The sequence below is a fragment of the Stegodyphus dumicola genome, chromosome 3, assembly GCF_044657685.1.
Source record: "Stegodyphus dumicola isolate Sdum_Otavi_A_Nest chromosome 3, ASM4465768v1".
NCBI classification, from domain to species: Eukaryota; Metazoa; Arthropoda; class Arachnida; order Araneae; family Eresidae; genus Stegodyphus; species Stegodyphus dumicola.
In genome coordinates, this window is record NC_140770.1 from 200,887,801 (window position 1) to 200,909,183 (window position 21,383).

At 30.4% G+C, this 21,383-nt stretch overlaps 1 protein-coding gene across 1 annotated transcript; it reads right to left on the reverse strand.

Annotated features, from left to right (window-relative positions):
• Window positions 1–1,939: 1,939 nt before the first annotated feature.
• LOC118201387 (uncharacterized) lies at window positions 1,940–10,861 on the reverse strand. The gene is made up of 3 exons (XM_085813751.1): window positions 10,825–10,861; window positions 5,498–5,608; window positions 1,940–4,482 (listed from the first exon to the last, which is right to left on the reverse strand). Exons 1-3 carry the CDS (start codon window positions 10,828–10,830, stop codon window positions 3,610–3,612), a joined length of 990 nt encoding a protein of 329 aa, XP_085669877.1. The 5' UTR covers window positions 10,831–10,861; the 3' UTR covers window positions 1,940–3,609.
• Window positions 10,862–21,383: the final 10,522 nt, after the last annotated feature.

Sequence of the window (21,383 nt, forward strand, 5' to 3'; positions counted from 1 at the left end):
TCGAGACCTTCGTCTGCCTTGTGACCGCCTGCTTCATCGCCGTACGGATGCGCATTCATCGCCTGAGGAACACATCCCAGATGTCAAGGCCCGTTTTGAAGTGATGTACCGTTCCGCACGAAAGCGAGTGAACTTGGCGACGGAGAAAGTGAAGTCCAGATACAACACGAGAGCTACTGGACATAGATCCAACAAAGGAGACAAGGTGTGGTTGTGGAACTCGATTCGCCGAAAAGGAGTCAGTCCTAAATTACAGTCACCTTGGGATAGTCACCACACAGTCTTAAACAGGCTGAATGACGTCGTGGTTCAGATCCGTCGGAATTCTAAACCTAAAATCGTTCATTGCGACAGGTTAGCTCATTACTATGGCCATAGTACGTAATGTAAATAATTGTAAATAGTATAAGACCATGGTCCTTTTTGTTTTTAAATGTCTATTTGATATGATTTGTATTTAGTATTTGATTTGCATTTAGTATTTGATTTGTTTATCTATTACATTTATTTTTCATGTTGTTTGATATTGTAATGTAATGTTTATGCCTCAGTTGCATTTATGCCTCAGTTGTAAGTTTGGCTTCCTGTCCAGGGATTGTGCAGTCCTTGGGAAGGAGGCAGTGTTACGAATTGGTATTTAAAAAGCTAATGTTAGTTCAATTATAAATTAAATGGTTTTATTTCTCGCGCAGTGCAGCGCGTGACGAGTATTAAAAGAAAGCTAAGCCGGAAAATTAAAAATACAAGAGCGCGTGCATTAAATAAATAAATATGTCTTTTTGATTTCGAAAAAGTACTAGAAAATTCTAGCGCGTGATTTTAAAATCTTATAAAAGAAGGAAAACATCTCAGTTCGTGTAGTTGCTTAGTTTGTTGTTGTTTAAAAAACTGCTCTTGTTGATTGTAGCGAATTCGCTGATTAGCTTTCTTTAGCTGTTTTGAATTACGTTCTATTGGACATTTGAGTAGTTAAAAGATAACTACTGTGAGATATTGTAATACTGCATGATAATTTGAGAAAATTTAAGCATTTTTGTTGTGATAATAATAAATTTTTGTTCATTTTTCATCGGACTTGTGCATTCATTTCATAACGAACCCGTACGCACGCAACAGTATTGAAAAGTTAGAATTTTGATTTCATGCCATCAGACTCTTCAAATGCAAGTTCCTTTTCTGGTTAATGATACAAAGCCATCAAAACGTCAAGATATTTTTAACCCATATAAGATTAAAAAAATAGTTCTGTATATTTAAAATATTACTGAACAAATTTTACTACAGATTTGTAGATCAACAGAAACTTTGAAATAATTAAAATTTTAGCCAACATTAATATTTTAATTGTTTCAGTATTAATAAGTATTAACTGCTAATTTGGAAACATAATTTTTTTCTTTAATACTTAGAATTTTCTCATGATAATGTGATCCAAGACTTACATTTTCTTATATTGGAAAATTTAATGCAATATTTTTCACTTCCTCAATAAGTATCAAGTAATATGTTATGTTCCAAAATACTAGGAAAAAATTGAATTTAAAAGCGAATAAAACCATACTAAGCTATTGTAAAATTATTTATTTATTTATTGTATGATCACGTTAATTATTTTAACTGTTAAGCAATACGATTTTACTGTTTTAGCTTCCTTATGCCAGGAATTTTCACTCAGTGTCGTGGAGGAAACATATTTATCCATTTACAAAATTTGATAAAATTCTAACATGATTAACATCTTTATTTATAAAACATAGCCCAAAGAAGTCAAGTAAAGGCTTTTGAACCAAAATATTGAAGAAATATTATTTAAGTACTAAAAATGACCTCTTCTGCCTGTGGAAAGTTTTCAGTTTTTCTCATAGTTCTCGAAGTTTAATTGCTTGGATATTCTGTAATAGTTCTATTTTTTACAAAACACAGTATAAGAAAAGAAAACTCCGATTAAGTTTTTTAGTTTATTTATCATTCGTTGAAATTAATTACAATGCACTTTCTTTATCCTTTTGTTTTGCAATTCATGATTTTTTTTCTGTTCTTTTGGTTAACACAGATCTTTACAAGGAAGAAAGAAGGAGCAGCAAAAGGGCTTAAGAAAATATTCTGCATCCATAAAAAAATAAAAGAAAGTCGTGGCTTTACGAATAGATGATCGAGATTTTTTCATCTGCTAAGTTGGATAAAAGATAACAATTTGTAATGCTATTGATAATATGAAATACGTAATCCGAATATAAAATAGTAATATTGTGTTATTCATGATTATATATTTCTCACGCTTGATATTTGCCTTCTCAGGAGTTCTATTATATATTGTGAAGCGTAGGGAGTAAAGAAATGTAGAAATTTAAAGAAAAGCTTAAATTTAAAGATTCAGAATTTTCTTTACCTTTTTTTAAATTAAGCATCCTTAAGTGCAATAAATTTCTAGCATACAAAAATTTAAATAAACGTTCTTCAAATTCTGAATGAAGGTAAAATAATATTTTGTTTTAAGGATTCATTTATCATTTATTTTTATTCAAAATAAATCCTTTAATTAAAAAAATGGAAAAGAAACAATATAATAGCTCCTTTAAAATTGAAAATTTTTTATCGTCAGTGTAAGACAAAACAATTATAAAGAAATAATTGCCAAATTGATATATATATATATGACATTTTGGTAAATCTTCAATACATTTCTTAAAGCAGCTGCTTAAGTTACAAGTTAACTCTAACTTATTTTCTTGAATTAAAAAAAAATAATAAAGTTGGATTTAATGCGGTTTAAAACATATCTTGTTGGCATCATATCCAAAACACGAAACTACGTTTTTCATTGTTTTTATTATATGTATTATATAATTTATCTTTCGATTTTTTTATACTGAGATAAAAAGAAAGAAATACTTATTTTCTAAGATGATATAAAACAATTATTATGCGGAATTCGAATTACTCGATCGAAATTTATTCGAACTTCGGGTTCATTTTTCTTGAAACTTCGGGTTTATAAATTCGTGGTTTTTGGGTGGTGCCGACAATTTATGCATAAAAGAGCTCTCTGATAGGGTAAAATAGATATAGAATAGATTATGATTGGCAGATGTGGATATTAATTAAAATTTACTAGAAACAATTTCTTTTACAAAACAATTTTCTCAATCCGTACATACTGATATTTTTTGGATATCTGTGTTCCATCGAATCTTTATCTATGAATATAAATTCCAAATTAATTCTCTTTGTCATTTAAATTTAAATATAATTTCTACTCAACAAATTAAATATTAATAAAATCAGTTATTTAAGATCTCTTAGGAATTTTTTTTCTCGATTTTTATTAAACGAATCAGAATTATTTCATGAACTTCAAGTTTCACGTACTTAAAATTTCAAGATATCGATAAATGCATGCAGAGTCTTATTCTGTTCCAAAGTTTAGGAACACGTAATTGTTTTTTCAGGGAACTGTCAGAAAATGGAATATTTTGGAAGAAAAGAAATTAAAACAGGTATTCGATTTGCGGGGAAAATATAATAACATTAAAATGGCATTAAATATTTAAGTTACAACCTACTCTTACTTAACTAATGCAAGAATTGTTTATAAATTTCTTTAATAGTCTAGGATATTTCCTTAGAAGTTACAGTTGTGTTGCTGATTTCGGTCTGTGATTCAAGTGCGTGGCTTATTTCAGACTTTTCAGAAATTTGTGTTTCAAGGTCTTCTGTCCCGAAAGTCTTTCTGTCGTCTAAAGTTACATCAACATGTTTACTACCTGTATTCGATTCACTTTGATAATCTGTACTTAATCTACGTGAGAGCATTGCGCTCGATGTAGAGGTGATATTATCATCTTTACTTTGCGAACTCTGCCCCATCTCTTCGGAACTGATGAATTCACTCGACGTCGCTTCTATTTTTTCACTTCCGGTAGCGGAATCCTGAGGCATATTATTGGCGTTGATAAACATATTCTGGTTACTGTCTGATACCGTTTTTTCTACGGAGGAATGTTTTTGGTTTTCTGACAGTCCGTCATCTTCTGTAAAATTTTGGTCAAACCCAGTACCGTTACCGTCGTCTTCTACTTTATCTTTTTTGTCCATCACATTTTGCGCTGCTGCAGGGTAAATTTCTTCTTCCCTAAATGTTGCCGGCAGGTGGTCATCATACACCTGTTCGGCTTCTCCAAAAACTAAATGTGGCGGGTGCGAATTATATCTAAATCCAGGTACTAAAACCCCATAAATACTTTTCTTTGTCACAGTTAAGTAGCCATTGGATTTCTGTGACGCAACTCCAGGTTCATTACTTGTGACATCAGCGCGAAAACCGTTGCGATCTGCAACATAGTTGACGATTCTCACACGACCATCCCCAACACGTAGACCGTAAGATCCCATCTTGTTGCCGAATCGGTCCGTCGTTTCACGACGAAATGAACCACCAGTTGTATGATCTTCATTGTATCCGAAAGCCGCTTGGCCCAAGGTCTGTAATGAAAACATCAAATTTAAGCTTTAGTTAACCATTGAAAACAACGCAGAATAAAAGTGTTATTTAGGAAAGTGTTACTGAAAGGACTTATTAAAATATTTACTCATGATTATGCAAAATAAATATGATGAGTTAGTTTTCATTTAGGTAATCACTACAAAGTCTTTGGAAAATTTCCATACATTTATTTGCCTCAAGTTTCGGGAGGTACTTCGTTGCTTCTGTGTTAAATTGCTTTCTCAGGTAACTTAAAACCGTCTCCCCAACAATCTTGTACTACAATTAAAAATGTTTATTAAATTTTGAGACAAATTATCGTCTAATTTCGCCTAAGGGAAAAGCATGCAATTTTGTTAAATTAGTATAAATCATCTCAGTTTGGATAAGTTTCACTTATTTTCTTCTATTTTGAATTCAAGCGATCAGATTCTTTCAAATAAGGTCATCAAGTCATTTTAATTTCTTTAGAATTATTCATTGAAATAGATATTACAATACACTTCTTTATATCTGTCCTGAAATATATTTATATAAATAGCCCTCGATCGGGAGGTAATATTTTCCTTTTTAATTTCCTAACTCTGTCCTCTCGCTTCAGAACTACAGAAGTACCATGAGAAATAATTTCAATAAGTTAAGAAACAATCCAGACAAATAACTCCTATATTACCAATAATCTGTTTAGTTCGAAATGAAATTTTTAGATTCCTGTTGTCTTAACATAGGCGCGAAATGCGAAAAGTAAAAAATTGAACTAAGGATTTACCGAAATAATTATCTTTTCGCAATTCACAATTACTTCAAAACAAGAATGTAAAATTGTGATGAATTAAATTTCTTTATAAGGCAGATGAAAATTTTTATTATTTTATTTCAAAATTTAATGCAATGTTGTTTCTAAATGGAAAAAAAATATAGTTGAGTTTAATTTTTTTTAAATTTATTTTATATTTTCGTATCTAGTAATAATTTTTTTACTTTAGATATTCTCGTTACCATTAGTAAACTTACATTTTGGCTCACATATTGATCACTGAAACCTCGCTCCCATGTCGGTTGCTGCCGCTGGGCCATCAGAAGTTTCCAATTGCAGAAAGCTATTAAGAAAGGTATCCAAATCTCCTGAAAATTAAAACCAAAAATGCAAGCGATTTTTAAAAAGATAATTTCGAATTATCAACAAATAATAATTTGCATTAATTTCGTAGTATTTATTGAGCAAGTAAGTAGCATCGAATGAAAGCATTTCTGCTCTATGCTTGCCTGCATTTTCTCCCTATTTAATCCATATCCTCCCTATTATTTATAATTGATAATTTTGCTCATAAAAGAGTAAAACCACTATGAATGCAAATACTTTGAAATCCGAAAAACTGTATACAGATGATGACTTTAGAAGACTTTGAAACCACTTTACATATAATCCTGCTTTGCTACTTTTGAAAAAAGAGGAAAATATCATTAAACGGGAAGTAAAATTTTTATTCTTATGTAGATTTGAGCAAGGGAAATAAGACATATATGAGTCATGTAATAAAAGCATGAAAGTTCTACAGAAGAAATTTTAAAAAACGAGTTCTCGATAGGGATCATCGATTTTGATAAATATTTTCTTCAAAAATTCTTGAGATATGTTTCTCGCAAAGAGGGTGTCCACCAGAGGCCGAGCGGTAAAGTCGCTGAACACTAGTAGTTCTGTCCAAGGTTCGAATCCCGCGAACACGCTGGCTGTATGGGCGTTTTAATGGTTTTCCCCATGTGCAACGTGTATACGAGCTAATTTCCCTTAAAACGTCCTCCAAGAAGGCCTCCCTCCCCTTAGGCAAACAACCCTTGAGGCTGCCGTAATCATATAAACCAAACATCGCAGAGAGGAAGGAAGGGCCTCAAAAGTCTGTCACAAGTTAGCTTCTTGCCTAAAATGCTGTACCATACTCATCAGTTGCTTGTAACTTTTATTCATAATAAATATTTAAAATTTTAAAATTAGTAAATGAACTTCGTTTTATATTGATTGAACATCTCATTTCTCTTGTGCATTTACGTAGCAGATGTACTGCAATTACGCCTGCTATTTTTAAAATAAAATAATTCGGAACGTTAAAAAAATTACGGCAGACTTTTGCTATTCAAATGAATGGAAGAAAACATAATTAAATCCTCTTTGCGGTAAACGACAGCATTAAGAACATCATCTGCTTAGACAATCACAATTATTTCGTCATCTTCAGTTTATATATTTTACGCTTTCCTATTTGCGCAGAAGAAAATTTTAGGAAACCTAATTACTCAGTTTAATTGACATGTTTTTCTAACCCAAAATTCTGAAACATTTTAAATGCTTCGGTATTTTAACCGAAATGATATTTAAATGATAGATATGCAATCATTTCAGATATATTTACTTCTTAAAAAACAGAAAAAGATGAATTATTGAGTACTTGTTCATTTTTTTTTTTTGCAATTATTTTGCTCTTTTTGATTTCTATTATATTTTTTATATTAACTATAGAGCATCTCGTTATTTAACAGCTATCTCAAAAAGAAAAATATTTTGAATTATTTTACTTTTCTGCTGCAGTACTTCTACGTTAACCTCTAAATCATAAGTAATATCTCTAACTTTCTATCTGCTATTTCTTGAAAATCATTTATTTTCGGTAGAGTAATAAATTTAATCCTATCCAAAGTTTTGCGATTCTTTTCGCGAATTTAAGAAAATTTTCTGATATTTTGCAAATATCAGATTTTTAAGTAAATACCTAATAAACTCGCGAAGTTCAAAATTTTTCCCATCGTTTCTTATTTTTCATATAAATAATAGATTTGTTTTCTAAGTAACTTTCGTATTACTATATATTAAAATTTACGTAAAAATATTACTGCAAAATAAATCATTCTAAAAAATCAGAAATGGAACTTTGAATTATTTTTTTAAAACAATGGAATTTGAGGAAAGAATGCTTTGTTAACTTATTTATAAATTCCTTTTAGTTGTCTGTCAAACCCGAAAAACAGTTTCGCTTCTGAATGATTCGTTTTCTAAATTTAAAAGTGTGCTATCTGATCATAAACTGTATATGTGTGCGACATAATACGTAAAAATTCTGTGCCTTTAAATGGCATTTGATTGGTTTATAAATATAGGTTTCAATTTGAAAAAATACAATAAGCCAAATCTTATTTAACTTATTTATGTACCAAGTACATTAAGACTTATAAATGGCAATTTATTTATTTATTAATCTTAGAGCAAATTCTAGCCCCGAAATTATTAATGAAAATCTTAGATATTTTATAGGTATATTAATTGCTGCAATCTTAGGTATTTTTAATCTTAGGTATATTATTTGCTGCAAAAAAATGTTCCGTCTTTACGTAATAATATTACTGTTCTATTGTCTTTTTATCAAATGGATTTATATTCACAGCGAAAATCACAACTTGAAATATTCCTTTACGTTGAAATACAAATAAAAATGGCAAAGTGAATTATTATTTCACAGCTAATCTTCATGCTGCAAAATAATTTATGGTTTCCATGTATACCATTTTCTCTGAAATTATTAGTCCATAGAAGAGTCAGATCAAAAGGACTCTTTGTCTCAAAACGGGATTTTCCGTTGAATCGCTGTAAAAAGCTGAATCACTTTTCAGATTGTTGCCGTCAAATATTATCTTCCTGTATTATTTTATAAGAAATTAAATAAAGGAGAATCTGCATGAATGTAGGTTTTTTTCTTGCATTGTGAAAACATGCCGGTATTTAGAGACATCCAATTTTGAATAACGTAGTCTTCCACCTGAACATGGGCTCCTGGCGGCCCGGATTTTGAATTTCTGATTAATTTTATTATCTATTTCACATTCTGTAAAACTTTAACGAATTTTTGATTAACAAGCTCAACAATTTTAAAGCGAGCAATGGCAACACTATACGATTAAAAAAAAAAAAAAAAAAAAAAAAAAAAAAAAAAAATTTTATCTCTAGCGCGTGAGATTTTCTGTTGGAAATTCTTAAGCTATTTTTAAAAAATGTTTTAGTTTCCTGTTGAACTGAATTTTATGTGGTTTAAGTGCGAAGAACATGATATTTAATAACTAAAGGTAACACATAAAACATTCAAAAAGTGCCCTTTTGGGGTAATATAAAATCTGAAAGCCTTCAGATTTTTTCTACGTCCTTTACATGTTATGAATAAAAACATGACGTTACTGAATTGCTCGTTGTACTATGATTTTAAAATTAAGATAGCTAAGGAAGTGACCAAAAATGATTTCCGTATTCGAAACAAATTTCTGAGCCATTAGATGTGTTTTACACCAAAGAGCAACTTTTTTATTAATTAAAAGATGAAAATTTTTAGGACCTTAGAAACTGTCCAAAACTTCTTTCTGTATTTCTTTAGTTTTATGCACGTACAATATAAAAAAGTCAGCTTTCCTTAAAAAGCTTAATTCTACACGAATGTCTTCCTTCCTAATAAAGAAGTCTTCGATTGCTTTCTATGAACTATGAATTTTCTATGAACTATGAAATTGCTATGAACTATGAACTGTATTTCTATTTCTATGAGGAAAACAACACTTTTTTAAAAACACCGAGTTTGAAAAGATACAAGTCATCTCTACCTATAATAAAAGAAAGTGTTTGTCTCTGTGTGTGTGTGTCTTTCGTTCGCTCTGCGCATAAGCTAATAGACCCACGGCTACGAAATTTGGTACATAGGTGCATCTAGACAAGAGACAGTGCACCTCGAAACGATTTTTTCGAAATTCGAATTCGAATATTTTTTATTTTATGTTTTGTGACAAAATCGCGTCATTTTGAGACATAATGGGATATAGGAAAGCGAGATTTTACTCTACGCACTCCATTTTCACATCGTCATGAAATGTAGGCATTTCGCTATTTTACGAACTTAAAATAAATTTCGTGTTTCGATAAATCGATTAAATACGAATTTATTTAACATAGTGAACTTAACACCTTTTCAACGGGATTTTTTCTAAAAAAATTTTTATTTTTAAAAATGTACAGTTTATTTATTAATTTTTTTTAATTTTTATTTTTGGACACGTTAAACTTTCATCCTTGCGACTGCTTTTACAAAAGAATTTTGGAAAAATTATAATATTTTGTATTTTTTAAAAAATTTTTAAATGAAGCTTCCGAGTACACTTCTCACATCTTTAAAAATGTGATTTTGGCAACAATTTTCCTTTCTTATTGTTGTTGATAGATTTTTGATGAAATCGCATCATTTTGAATAGTTTCATTCTTTTAGAAATATGGGTTTGGGAACAATTTTTCATCGTATTTCTTATGTCACTGTTGTTAAGAGATTGGCATATTTCATTGTCATTTTTATACATATATAATACATTTTTATTGATTTTTTTTGATAAAGTTGTTCTGTAGAGTAAAATTCTGCGCGGAATTTTATGTTTTTTGAGTTGTTTTTATGTCATTTTTTGCTTATTTCACTGTTTGTATGATACTGAAAAGTTTCGCATGATTTTTTTCTTCAACCGAAAGTTGGTTAATTTTTTATGAGGATAATTAATATTTGTATTAAGGGATATAGCTTATTTCATTGTAATTTTTTTCTCTTGAAAATATAAGATAAAATATCATTAATTATACTTTGCTTTTCAGAACTGTTTGTTTTTTGTATTCTTTTATGTTATTTATTGCTCATTTCACTGTTTTTAAGATACTGAAAAGTTTTGAGTGATTTTTTTTTAGGAAACAAAGTTTTTAACCTCCTTTATACCATTTGAGTTGTTAAGATTTTGCAAAGGGTAGTTGATTAATTTATTTATTAGGATAATTAATATTTGTATTAAGGGATATTGCTTATTTCATTGTAATTTTGTTATACGTAATAACTTTTTTTATGAAGTTGCTCTGGAGAGTAAAATTCTACGCAGTTTTTAAATTTAACGTTTGGTGTTTCCTTCAGCCATTTCTCCGGTACATTTAAAAGCCAGACGAAAGCTGGCAGCGAAGCTTCTAGTTAAAAATAAAATGTTATAATTCAGTATTATATAAATAATGTTATACTTTTATTTATTGTATAGGTAGATAACCTACATAATAACACTTTTATTCAATATAATAATAAATGCATTTAAAATATTACGAATACCCCTTAACTTTAAAACACAATTTGGGAAAAAAGAAAGAAAATTATGATATATTGGCTTCAGCGCAGCCGACATTATCTTCTTCCAAATATTCCGTATTTTCATTATTTTATGGTTATATAATTTTAATTAGTACTTAAATAATGGAATATAGAAAAAAGAAAAAGAAGAAGAAAATATCTACGAACCTTCATCTCCCCTTTTGTAAGATGTATTAGACGAAGTAAGAAATCATAATAAGAAAAAATTCGAATGCAAAAAATTCATTTATAGGCACCGATCATTCACTTGATCGATTCCGACCTTCGAGTTCATCTCGGATGCTCCGTTATTCTGTTTACCCCTTTGTTTCATACTGGTATTCTATTACAAGAAAGAGAGAAACTGATTTTACTGATTCGAACAAATTTCTGCCATTCTAAATACAAAGCCTACCAAATACAAAGTGCGGAAAGGCTTTACAATGCTGTCTTGTTTATTTACCTGTTTTAAACAAAACATTGTCTTCACTTTTCGGGAATGAAGGTCTTTGTAGAATGAAGGTCATTACAGTCACCAATATTTTGTAAAATAAGTAAGCTTTATTTGTTTTTTTCCTAAATCACAAAATAAAATCTGAAGAGTTCAACGGAAACAGTTTAAATATTTTAATAACGTTTTTCCCCACCTCCGTCCAAGTACTTAGCAATTTTATTTTTTCTCGCGATATGTCACAAATTATACGGTATTTTTTTCCTCCTTTCTGCATACCTTCGTAATGTAACGGTAGCACGCTCGGCGCGTATTCGAGAGGTCCAGGTTCGAGTTCCGACGAGGGCATTGATCATTTTTCATGTCTCCTGCTTCCAAATAATCTAATGTCCATTCAGTAGCGTCCGAATTAAAAAAAGGTGGTGAATGAGGATTCTTCACTACTAGGATTTGGCAATTGTGTCCCCTAATCTCCAATCGCTCTTTGAAAGGGGGTGGTATGCCTTCGTGATGTAACGATAGCACACTCGGCGCGTATTCGAGAAGTCCATGTTCGAGTCCCGGCGAGGGCATTACTCATTTTTTATGTCTGCTGCCTCAAAATAATCTAATCTCTACGAAAGATTCTTATGGTTCTTTTCCTATTATTACTTCCTATCGATTTTCAATATACTTTGCTTTAATGTTCACTGTTTTAAAAAAATTCTAAAATTTTGCACAGAAATTAGAGTTGAAAACATAACAGTGTTAAATCACTTTATATTAACTTACAATTATTTTTTAGTATTTCATATAAAAAATTTTACTCTTTTTTTTTTTTTTTTTTTTTTTTTGTCTATTGCAAAAAAATATTCAAAATTGTTGGCTATTTTTGCCTTGAGTTCCAGAAAGCTCGAATCCCTCCTTTTTACTTCATTTAATATAACTCACGTTTAATTTTTGCATAAAGAGTGTAGCAATGACGCTTGTAAATAGTTGCTTTCGTTTTTTATGTTTTCATTAAATTGTTATGCATATCTTCTGTTGTAAAATTAAATTCTATTGTAAAATTAATTTAAACTGAATATTCAACCTATCGGCTATACGCTCGTAATTATCTTAATTTGTTGGCTAGTTTTCGTCTGGTACAACAACTACTTAAATGTCAGTACAGTGCAGAAATCAAATTAAAATCCACATAAATAGCGACTCTTTTGGGGTAATATAATTTAAAATAGTTTAAAACAATAATTTATCATATAAACGGTATTATAAGATGGGGGTTACTTATCCTGGTCTGTAAGAATTAATTATTACATAAAACTAAATTTAACACCTGGTCGGCTATGCTCTTTCTAACTCGTAATGCACCAAAGTCAAAACGGCTAAATAAACTGTATGTTTGTCCAAACACAGCAGTAAATAATATTTAATAAGATACATGAGTGACATGGAGAAACATGGTTGCTGGTTGCAATTAAACTCCTATATCTTAATTTATGCTTCATTTAATTAAATTTGTATAAATTTCTGACCAGGGTGATTAGTATTCCATTAAGAGAAGAAGGAAAACATAGAGCATTGTTTCTTAAACTGGGGGTCGCGGGACCTGCAGCAGGGGGTCACCAAAACTTTTAGCAGGTTTGATGTTTCTTTAACTTACAATAGTTTTACAATTACCAAATATTTTTACACAATGTATCTGAAAATAGATAAAGATAAGACAAATACAAAGGGAAAAACCAAAACGTTTCGATGTATTCTTTTTATAATACAAACGTTCATTTTCCTTGCATTGCACGTGACGCTGTCATTTCGTCTGTTATTTATTTAAAATTTGCACATCGTTCTATGTCTTAAAATTCGAAATTAAAGTTAATGACCTAAAACTGAAATAGTATAATACAGTACAAGTGAAAAAATTTACAGTTTCATTCCACCGTGTGTCGGATTTGCGCAATGCTTATGGAAATCCACAAAAGTTTAAAAAATATTATGGGGTCCTGGGGATCACGAAAACATCTCAAGGACAAAAAGGGGTCGCGACTGAAAAAAGTTTAAGAAACCCTGACATAGAGCATCTACTTTACTAACCTAACTCTCAAACGTTTGACTAACGCTTAATACAATCTAAACAAAAATTGCAAAACATTAGTACCGCCACTACATTTTGCATTGATTATTTTTCAATTTTGAATAAAATTATTTAAAATTAATTTTAAAATATTTAAGATATATTTTGTCATTTGCACAATCTGTTGGCTATTTGTATTAAATATGCACACATAAAAATGTTAGATTAAAAATTGGTTACCATTTTAATTATAAAAAATTAAATTATAATACTTTAATTCTAAAATTTAGTGCGAAATTTCGGCCTGTTTAAGAGATATCAATTTCTTTATGTCTGGTCTTATTTCACTTAGTTTTAACCGTAAATTAGGATTCACTTTTAATTTTGTTCTATGTTTATTTTTCAAATATAACATGGAAGAAAATCCTTGCTCATATAAATATTTTCTGGGAAAAGACAACAAAAATTGAATAGCATTATTTGAAAAAATTTGCATTCTTTCTTTCGGTTCAGTTAAACGTTAACAAGAGTGTTATTTTTGAAATCTTCAGTTACAATTCGATCACAGGAAATTTCTATCAATTATTCTTCTTATTTTTTTCAAGAATTAATGAGATACTGTTATCTTTTTATGGGAACTTATTTTTAGTTCCTATTAAATACAACATCCATTTTTATTACTGCTTTTAAAAACATCATTTATGACAAATTTTGTTATGTGTATGGCTAAAGGAATATTTATGAAAATAAAAACAGATTATTTTGTTAAAAATCTATGAACGGCTTTTGACCTTGAACAAAGCTGAGATCGCATAAATTTACGAGTGTTAGAGGAAAAACTTAAACGGGATGTTGGGTATTTAATTTTTGAATTTAATAGCTAAAAGTACTTTGTTTCTTTCCGTAACACATATTTCTGTCTTACGTACCACCAGTGGTATGCGTACCATCGGTTGAAAATCACTGATATAAAGTTTAATTCAAATCTAATTGTTAATAAAACTGCAGCTCTGATCGGTAAATTGAGCGGTGCTCTGTTTGGTATAGTAACCAGAAAGCACTTGATTGTTTATAAGAGTATAAAGTCTGTGCGGTATGAGGACAACTAAAGTAATGGCGAGACTAAAGTGCTTTCGAGAGGTTTGCTGGTTGGAAAACAGACCATCGGACTAGTTTCCCGAGGGAACTCTGTAAGTAGTGTGGTGGTACCATTTGGAATGTTCTGGTGTCCCGTCCATTTGTTTCTGTTTTGTCCTGTTAAAAAAGCTTATAATTAATTATCATACTGTTAGAAGATATAATTTAAACCCATTATATGATTCTTCATAAATATATATATGACTATTTTTCAGTATATCTAATATGGTCTCTAACGAGACAAGTTACTTAAGTATAAATAATCAAGAAAATATCTGTAAATAATTGCTAAAACTTGTATGACATATATTTTTTGCTAACTTCGTGTTTTTCACTAATACTTACTCAATATTGAGGAATTTAATACGGTCTTTTAGCATATAAAGCAATTATAAAATATTCTAGCAAGGTAATCTTAAAAGACTTTTCCTTTGTTTACTGAAAGACAAAGATGTGTCGCATTTGCCTACTCAAGCATTTTATTGATTGTCCTACGACCTATATTCCATTTTAACGCACGCAACTTAATTGTTGATAAGAAAAAATTACAAAGTTAAATTATTCACTTTTTATTTGTTTAAGATTTAAAAAAATGACTAAAATTAGAAGAAACAATTTGTCGTCAATATTTATCTAAAATTACTTTTCAAGTAGAGGGGAAAACGTAATATTATAATTAAGATGCAAATTTACGCCGGAAAAAAGTTATTTGAACGTTAGACAGAAAGGGAAATCTTGTAAAAGAGCCTTTTTTTAAAGTTTTCTCGGGGCACTTTTAGAATCTTTTTTGTTATAAATATAACTATGATCTGCGAAACTTCTGCACATAGATATGATCTTAGAGGAAATCCACACATTTCAAGCCTGATCCATATAATCCCCCAATAATTAAGACCGTATACAATTCCCAATCTTTAATTGTATAAGAAATACTTTTGAAACTTTCTATAATGATTTCATTTATCCCTCCAAAAATTTTCTTTTTCGTGTTCTTTGACTGAAACTATAAACTTAGCATCATCAAAGAGAAAAATGGAATTATTGTGCAACTATCAAGTCACATATACAGCAAGATTTCATTGAAATATAAAATAAAAGTTCTAAGTGTTCATTACATTCTACGTCCTTCATTATCAGTACATAATAATGCATGCTTTGATTTCAAATTTTTAGTTATATAAGCAGATTTTTATATTGATATTAGAAGCCTGTGCTTAATATATACGTTATTTTAAGTGTATAAACGTTAATTTTTATGTTAAATCTTACCATCCACTAACTCTAAAATACTTCAGTAGATTTTTAAAGTCTTGAAAAACTTACAAGACTGTTGTTTTTGGATCTTTTATATTTTTAGAATACCCTTACATTGCTGTCAGATGCCTAAATAAACACTAATTATTATTTGACATCTTGAAGCAGAATTAAATAGTCTATTCATTAAAATTTGCTGAACTTTTGATATTTATCCGCTTTTCCTTCTTCGCCCACTCCCAACTACGGCTGAGTGGTAAAGTCGCTGAACACTGGCATTCAGTCCGAGGTTCGAATCCCACGAACGGGCTGGCTGCATGAGCGTTTTCGTGATTTCCTCCATGTGTAATGTGTATACTAGCCACTTTTCCTTAGAAAGTCCTCCATGAAAGCATCCTTTCCCTTTGGAAGATAGCGCTCGAGGCTTTGCCATAATCACATAAACCAAACCAAATTTTCAAACTCAAATGGATAAAATACATTTAACACATCAAAACATGAAAGGAAAGTTTCAGTTTTAATGTTTCAGAAACATGTTTCAGCCTTCAGAAACATTAAATCATAATTTATCAAAAATAAGAAGAATGAAGAAATAAAAAGTCTTTGCACCAAACAAAACGAGAAACCCAATAAAAATGAAGGAGCCAAAAAAATGCAGAAAACTGAAAGTAAGTAGGAAAATCCCTAAGGCTGATGTCACACATAGATTTATTTGAAGCGAACAACTGTTTCAAACAACGCTTCTACCTGCTACTCGTAAGACGCATGATTTTTTTTTCTTTTCTTTCGCAAAAATTTATAAGTTGTCCATTTTCAGCTACCAATCACCGATTCTCTCGTGATCAACCATCACTCGTAATGCGGAACTTCCTCTTTACACGTTAACCCTAAAACGATTCTGTTTTGGCTGTTTCATGTCATGTAATAAAGCAAAAAAAAAAAAAAAATTCTAAAGAGTTATTCTCCTGAAATGTTTTGAACCTCTGATACGACCTTCAAAGTTAAATTTCGGAGAAAACGAAACAAGGCGAAGAATGTAAAAATTGCGATCAAGAAATGGAAAGCAACCTGGGTAATCAATCCCTACCATTACAAAAACGTAAAGTGGCATGCATTCAAACATTTTTTAGAAACAAGTAAAACAAGCAAACAAGTATTTTAGAAATCTCCTAAGCCTTATGAATAAGGTGAAACTATTTTTATTGATTTAAAATTAATTTAAACTGAGTTAAAAATGAAAGATGGTTGAGAATATGATATAAATCCAGTTGTCGGCAACTGTCCAATTGTTTTAAATCGCATTATCTTTCAGGTAAACATGTTAAAACATAACAATACACGTTTAAATATCAGAATATCTGGAGGATACATAAGCAGAAAAAAAATATTTTGGCAAATCCTGATGAAGAAAATGAATACTAGAGTAGCAAATATATCATGAAAAGCTGGAAGGTGCACATGTGCAAGAAAGCAAAGACACAGGGAGAAACAAAGTATCACTTACTGCTAGATGAAGAAATGGGTCACGAACGTCCAATGACTGCAAATTTCAGTAAGCTGATATTTGGAAGCAGTTTACTACTTCTTATTTCACTTTTCAGTTGACTATTTCCTTACTACATGTTGCACAGATACATTTCTTGAAGCAATCTAAACATTAGATCCAGTAAATGGAGTTGATTTTTCCGTCAACTCAAATGCTTTAACCCCACTACTAAAGAGATTGCGAAGAGATGACCATTTTGCAAGAAGTACCTACACCGACTTACTTAAGGATCATGAAAGGACCTTAGAGTTGCTTTGAATGCATGACAAACTGCTTTTGGACATATATGCATTCAGAATAGCTGGGCCTCAGATAAACCGGTGAAGATATCCATTAAATCTAAGCTGAATTATCTACTTTTTGTAATTAAAGTGAAAACTCGAGGAATGAAGCAGAACTATTTGACATAAGAATCTCAAGAAACGAAGCTTTGGGAGAGGCGGAATAATGAAATCTGACTTCTAGATATTTGTAACTATGTGTTTTCCTAAAAATATGAGAGGATATTAAAGACCAAAGTGTAAATACTGTCTGGTGGGATTTTCAAACTAAGATATTCGTGGAAGATAGTTTGCCGTTGGTCTCAGCTTTAGTACTGAACTCTGTGCCTCTAAACTCTCCTAGTAGTTTACTATTGATTAAAAAGTTTATGATTTTTCAGTGGCAATTTCATCTCCAATAAACAGCCCAAATAGATAATTGAATGCATCCTGCATTGTTGTATATTACGTCTACATCCTATCACAACCCGATAACTTAAAATCTGTACCTCTTTTGTCAGTGCGATATTCTTAACCGGTAAAGAAGATATCGCTTTTATCGACACGAAAGAGATAGTGTATTTAATATAACATCAACATCTGCTGTGCGTAATATCAACAGAGTAAAATAGCACAAACTCTATGTAATCTTTCACACAAAACCGAAAATAAGATTTAATTAACTGAATTACGAAGTCATTGACTAAAATTTAAAGAATTAGTTGCTTAAACCTAAATTAATTATAACTGTTATTTCTGTTGTTCTCCGATTTAAAAATAGTTAGACGTAATACTTGCACATAGCTGTATAAAAATATCATATTTTCAACGATATGTTTTCTTCTACTGGTATTACTTGTGGAATTATGAAATAAAGCGTCAATAAAGTAATCTAGTGACTCAACTACATTTACTCTAGATTTCAAACTTTCAGATATTTTTTAAGTTTAAAAGTAAGTAAGTAAAATAAAAGTTTAAAACTTTGAGTTAGTAAAAATAGGTATTTGGGGGGCATCTTATTCCTTCTAGAATTTATCTGTAATGCTCTATAATGTCTCTATAATCTTTACTTTGGATGAAGTTCAGGTATGCAGGATTTTTGTGCAGCTGCAATGTATTCTACAAAACATATAGCAGTTTATAACTTTAATTTTAAGAAAAAAAATGATAGTAATTTCTGAATATTTGATAAAGAGAAAACTACTAGTATAGCTAAACTCTATTGTAACTCCTTTCAGAATAATCTGTGGACTTCTACGAGAATCACTCTTAAGATTAAATTCAAAAGGATTTTGTGACACTTTTTTTACATAAATTAGTCTTAGAAGAGAATTGCATCATTTCTAAAGCAAAAATTCCCCAAAGAAGGACTCTTTTTTTTTTTTTTTTTTTTTTTTTTTTTTCTAAATCCTTATGATGAAACTCATGATACGTAGAGCCGTCAGCGAATAAGCGTAACGATTAAAATTCCTCTTTCTTGTCATTTATAACGGGATTTGAAGAAAGCATCAGATGACGTTATCGACGACCGGATTTCATTTCCATTTATCAAGCCTCCGAATGACACAGGCGACCTTCGATTTGTGAACTGCTTCCTCTTCAGATGGGAAAAGAAGAAACCAGCCACACCCGAACATTAAGAATTGACTTGAGAACTGTTGTCTTTACGACGCCATCATTAAAAGAGTTTGTGTTACCTTTGCCAATTCTCATCCTCTCTTCTTTTGAGAAGAGTTCAAATTAGCACTAAAAGTTTTTTATTCCTTTTTAGGACGAATAAATTTGAGTTGGAGAATTTACAGCTGAAGCTATCATTCTGACAAATTTTATGCTTAAAGGCCTTATAAAAAATTCATTTTTCCAATGCTGGATAGCGATGATTTAACTCATGTTGCGTCACAAGGGCGAAGCATAAGTACTTAAACTTTCAGATGAATAAAATTTCATATTCTTGAATTTATGGTACATTACAGAGCAAATAATTCTTATTACATCCAAATTATTTCCATGAAGTTGGAACTTTAGAAAAGTTTTTGAATTCATTAAACGGAGAAAGGATACCTTGTGCATCGCGGAGGGGAATGTTTGTACAATTTAATACATGTTTTCGCTTATTAAGATTTGATATATTACAGTTTTCTTTTCAATGTCAAGTTAAATAACTGATTATTATATCTTAATCAGGTTTAACAGTGTTTTTCTTAGTATCAGATGAAAGCAATTCCTCAATGTTAATTAGAAAGGATGCATAAATTGCTGCTTTTTTCCCTCACCGAGCAGCCATCCACTGGTTTTAGTTACCTTTTCGGCTATACGCACCATTATCGAAACCAAACTGTTTAACTACTTTACGTTTGTGCCATATCCGCCACATCTGGTCCTAGAGACGCAAAGCAATTATCTGCATCTAAGAAGGAAACTTTTCGGCCAATTAATAGTAAGAGGCCTAGCGAGGAAGCAGGACAGGCAATACGTTCAGACAATTTAGTTTCGTGGCATTACATTACCTGCATGCAAGAAACAAAATAGTTATACATAAACTCGGATACAGTATTATAAAGATACGAGTGGTATAAACGAACGATTCTCAACCGGTGGTACGCAAAGAAACAAAGCATTTTTAACTATTAAATTCAAAAATCTTTTGAAGAAAAAGAACAATTAATAGAAATTTCTTCTGATCGAACTCTAACCGAAGATTTCAAAAGTAATACACTTGTTAACTTTTGGCTGAACCGAAAAGAAAAGAATTTAAAAGCATTTCAAATTAAGCTATTACATTTATATTGCCTATTTGTATGAACAAAGATTTTCTTCCACTTTATACTTGAAAAATAAATACCGAACAAAATTAAAAGTGGGTCCTAATTTACTAAGACTAGACATAAAGAAATTGATCTCTCTTAAACAAGCCCAAATTTGGCAGTAAATTTTAGAATTAAAGAATTATAACTTAAATTTTGATAATCAAAATAGTAAGCGATTTGTAATATAATATTTTTACGTGTGCAAATTTGGTAGAAATAGGAAACAGGTTGTGAAAATGGCAAAATATATTTTTTAATATTTCTATTGAGAAATTTAAAAATTATCATTGTAAAATGTAGTGGTGGTATTAAAGTTTTTCAATTTCTGTCTAGATGATACGCGTTAGTCAAAAGGTTGAGAACCGCTGGTATAAACTATTATAAAGACATAAATTGCATAAACTATTATAAAGACATAAATCGTATAAACTATTATAAAGACACAAATAACAGCAGAATACACAGTGAGGAAATGTGGACATTCCTCACTGTGTATAATATAATAATAATATTGACATAATATTTACATAAACAGTTCCCGTATGAAGACAGTTAAAATAAGGTATAAAATTATCTATAAATTAATATATTTGCAAAATGCAAATGTAAATAACTGCAGGCTCTTGGCTCTTTTTTTTTTTTTTTGGAGAGGGCTATAGCGTAGGGAAGTAGCCTAAATTGTATAGTATTATATAGCTTAAATTGTATAGTATGTGTAGCATAAATTGCTACTCATAACATCACGAGAGTTCAAATATCCTTTTCTGTATGATATGAATAATAATGGGTATAACATTGCTGCATAATATTTTTGAGCTGCAAAGGATACAGAACAAGTTTAAAGTACAACAGGCATGCCTTTGCTTGTATGAACATGCATGAATGTCAGGGCTTAATACTTAATTGGAAGTGCTGGAACTCTATGTAAAGCCATCAGGAAAGATTTATAATAATAATAATAATAATAATAATAAATAATAAATAATAAAATTAAACAAAATGCAAATAAATAAATAAATAAATAAAACTAATGCAACAAGTTAGTTTAATGAAAAATAGGTTAAATAAGTAAATTAAAATACCAGAACTTTAATTTTATTGAGGTTCCGGATGTAATTAAAATTTTGCTGAATGACAGAAAGTACCACAGCGGAGCTTCAGTGCTCTCGGGTGGAATTTAAGGCCTGATGAAAGTAGGAAGAAAAGAAAAAAGACGATA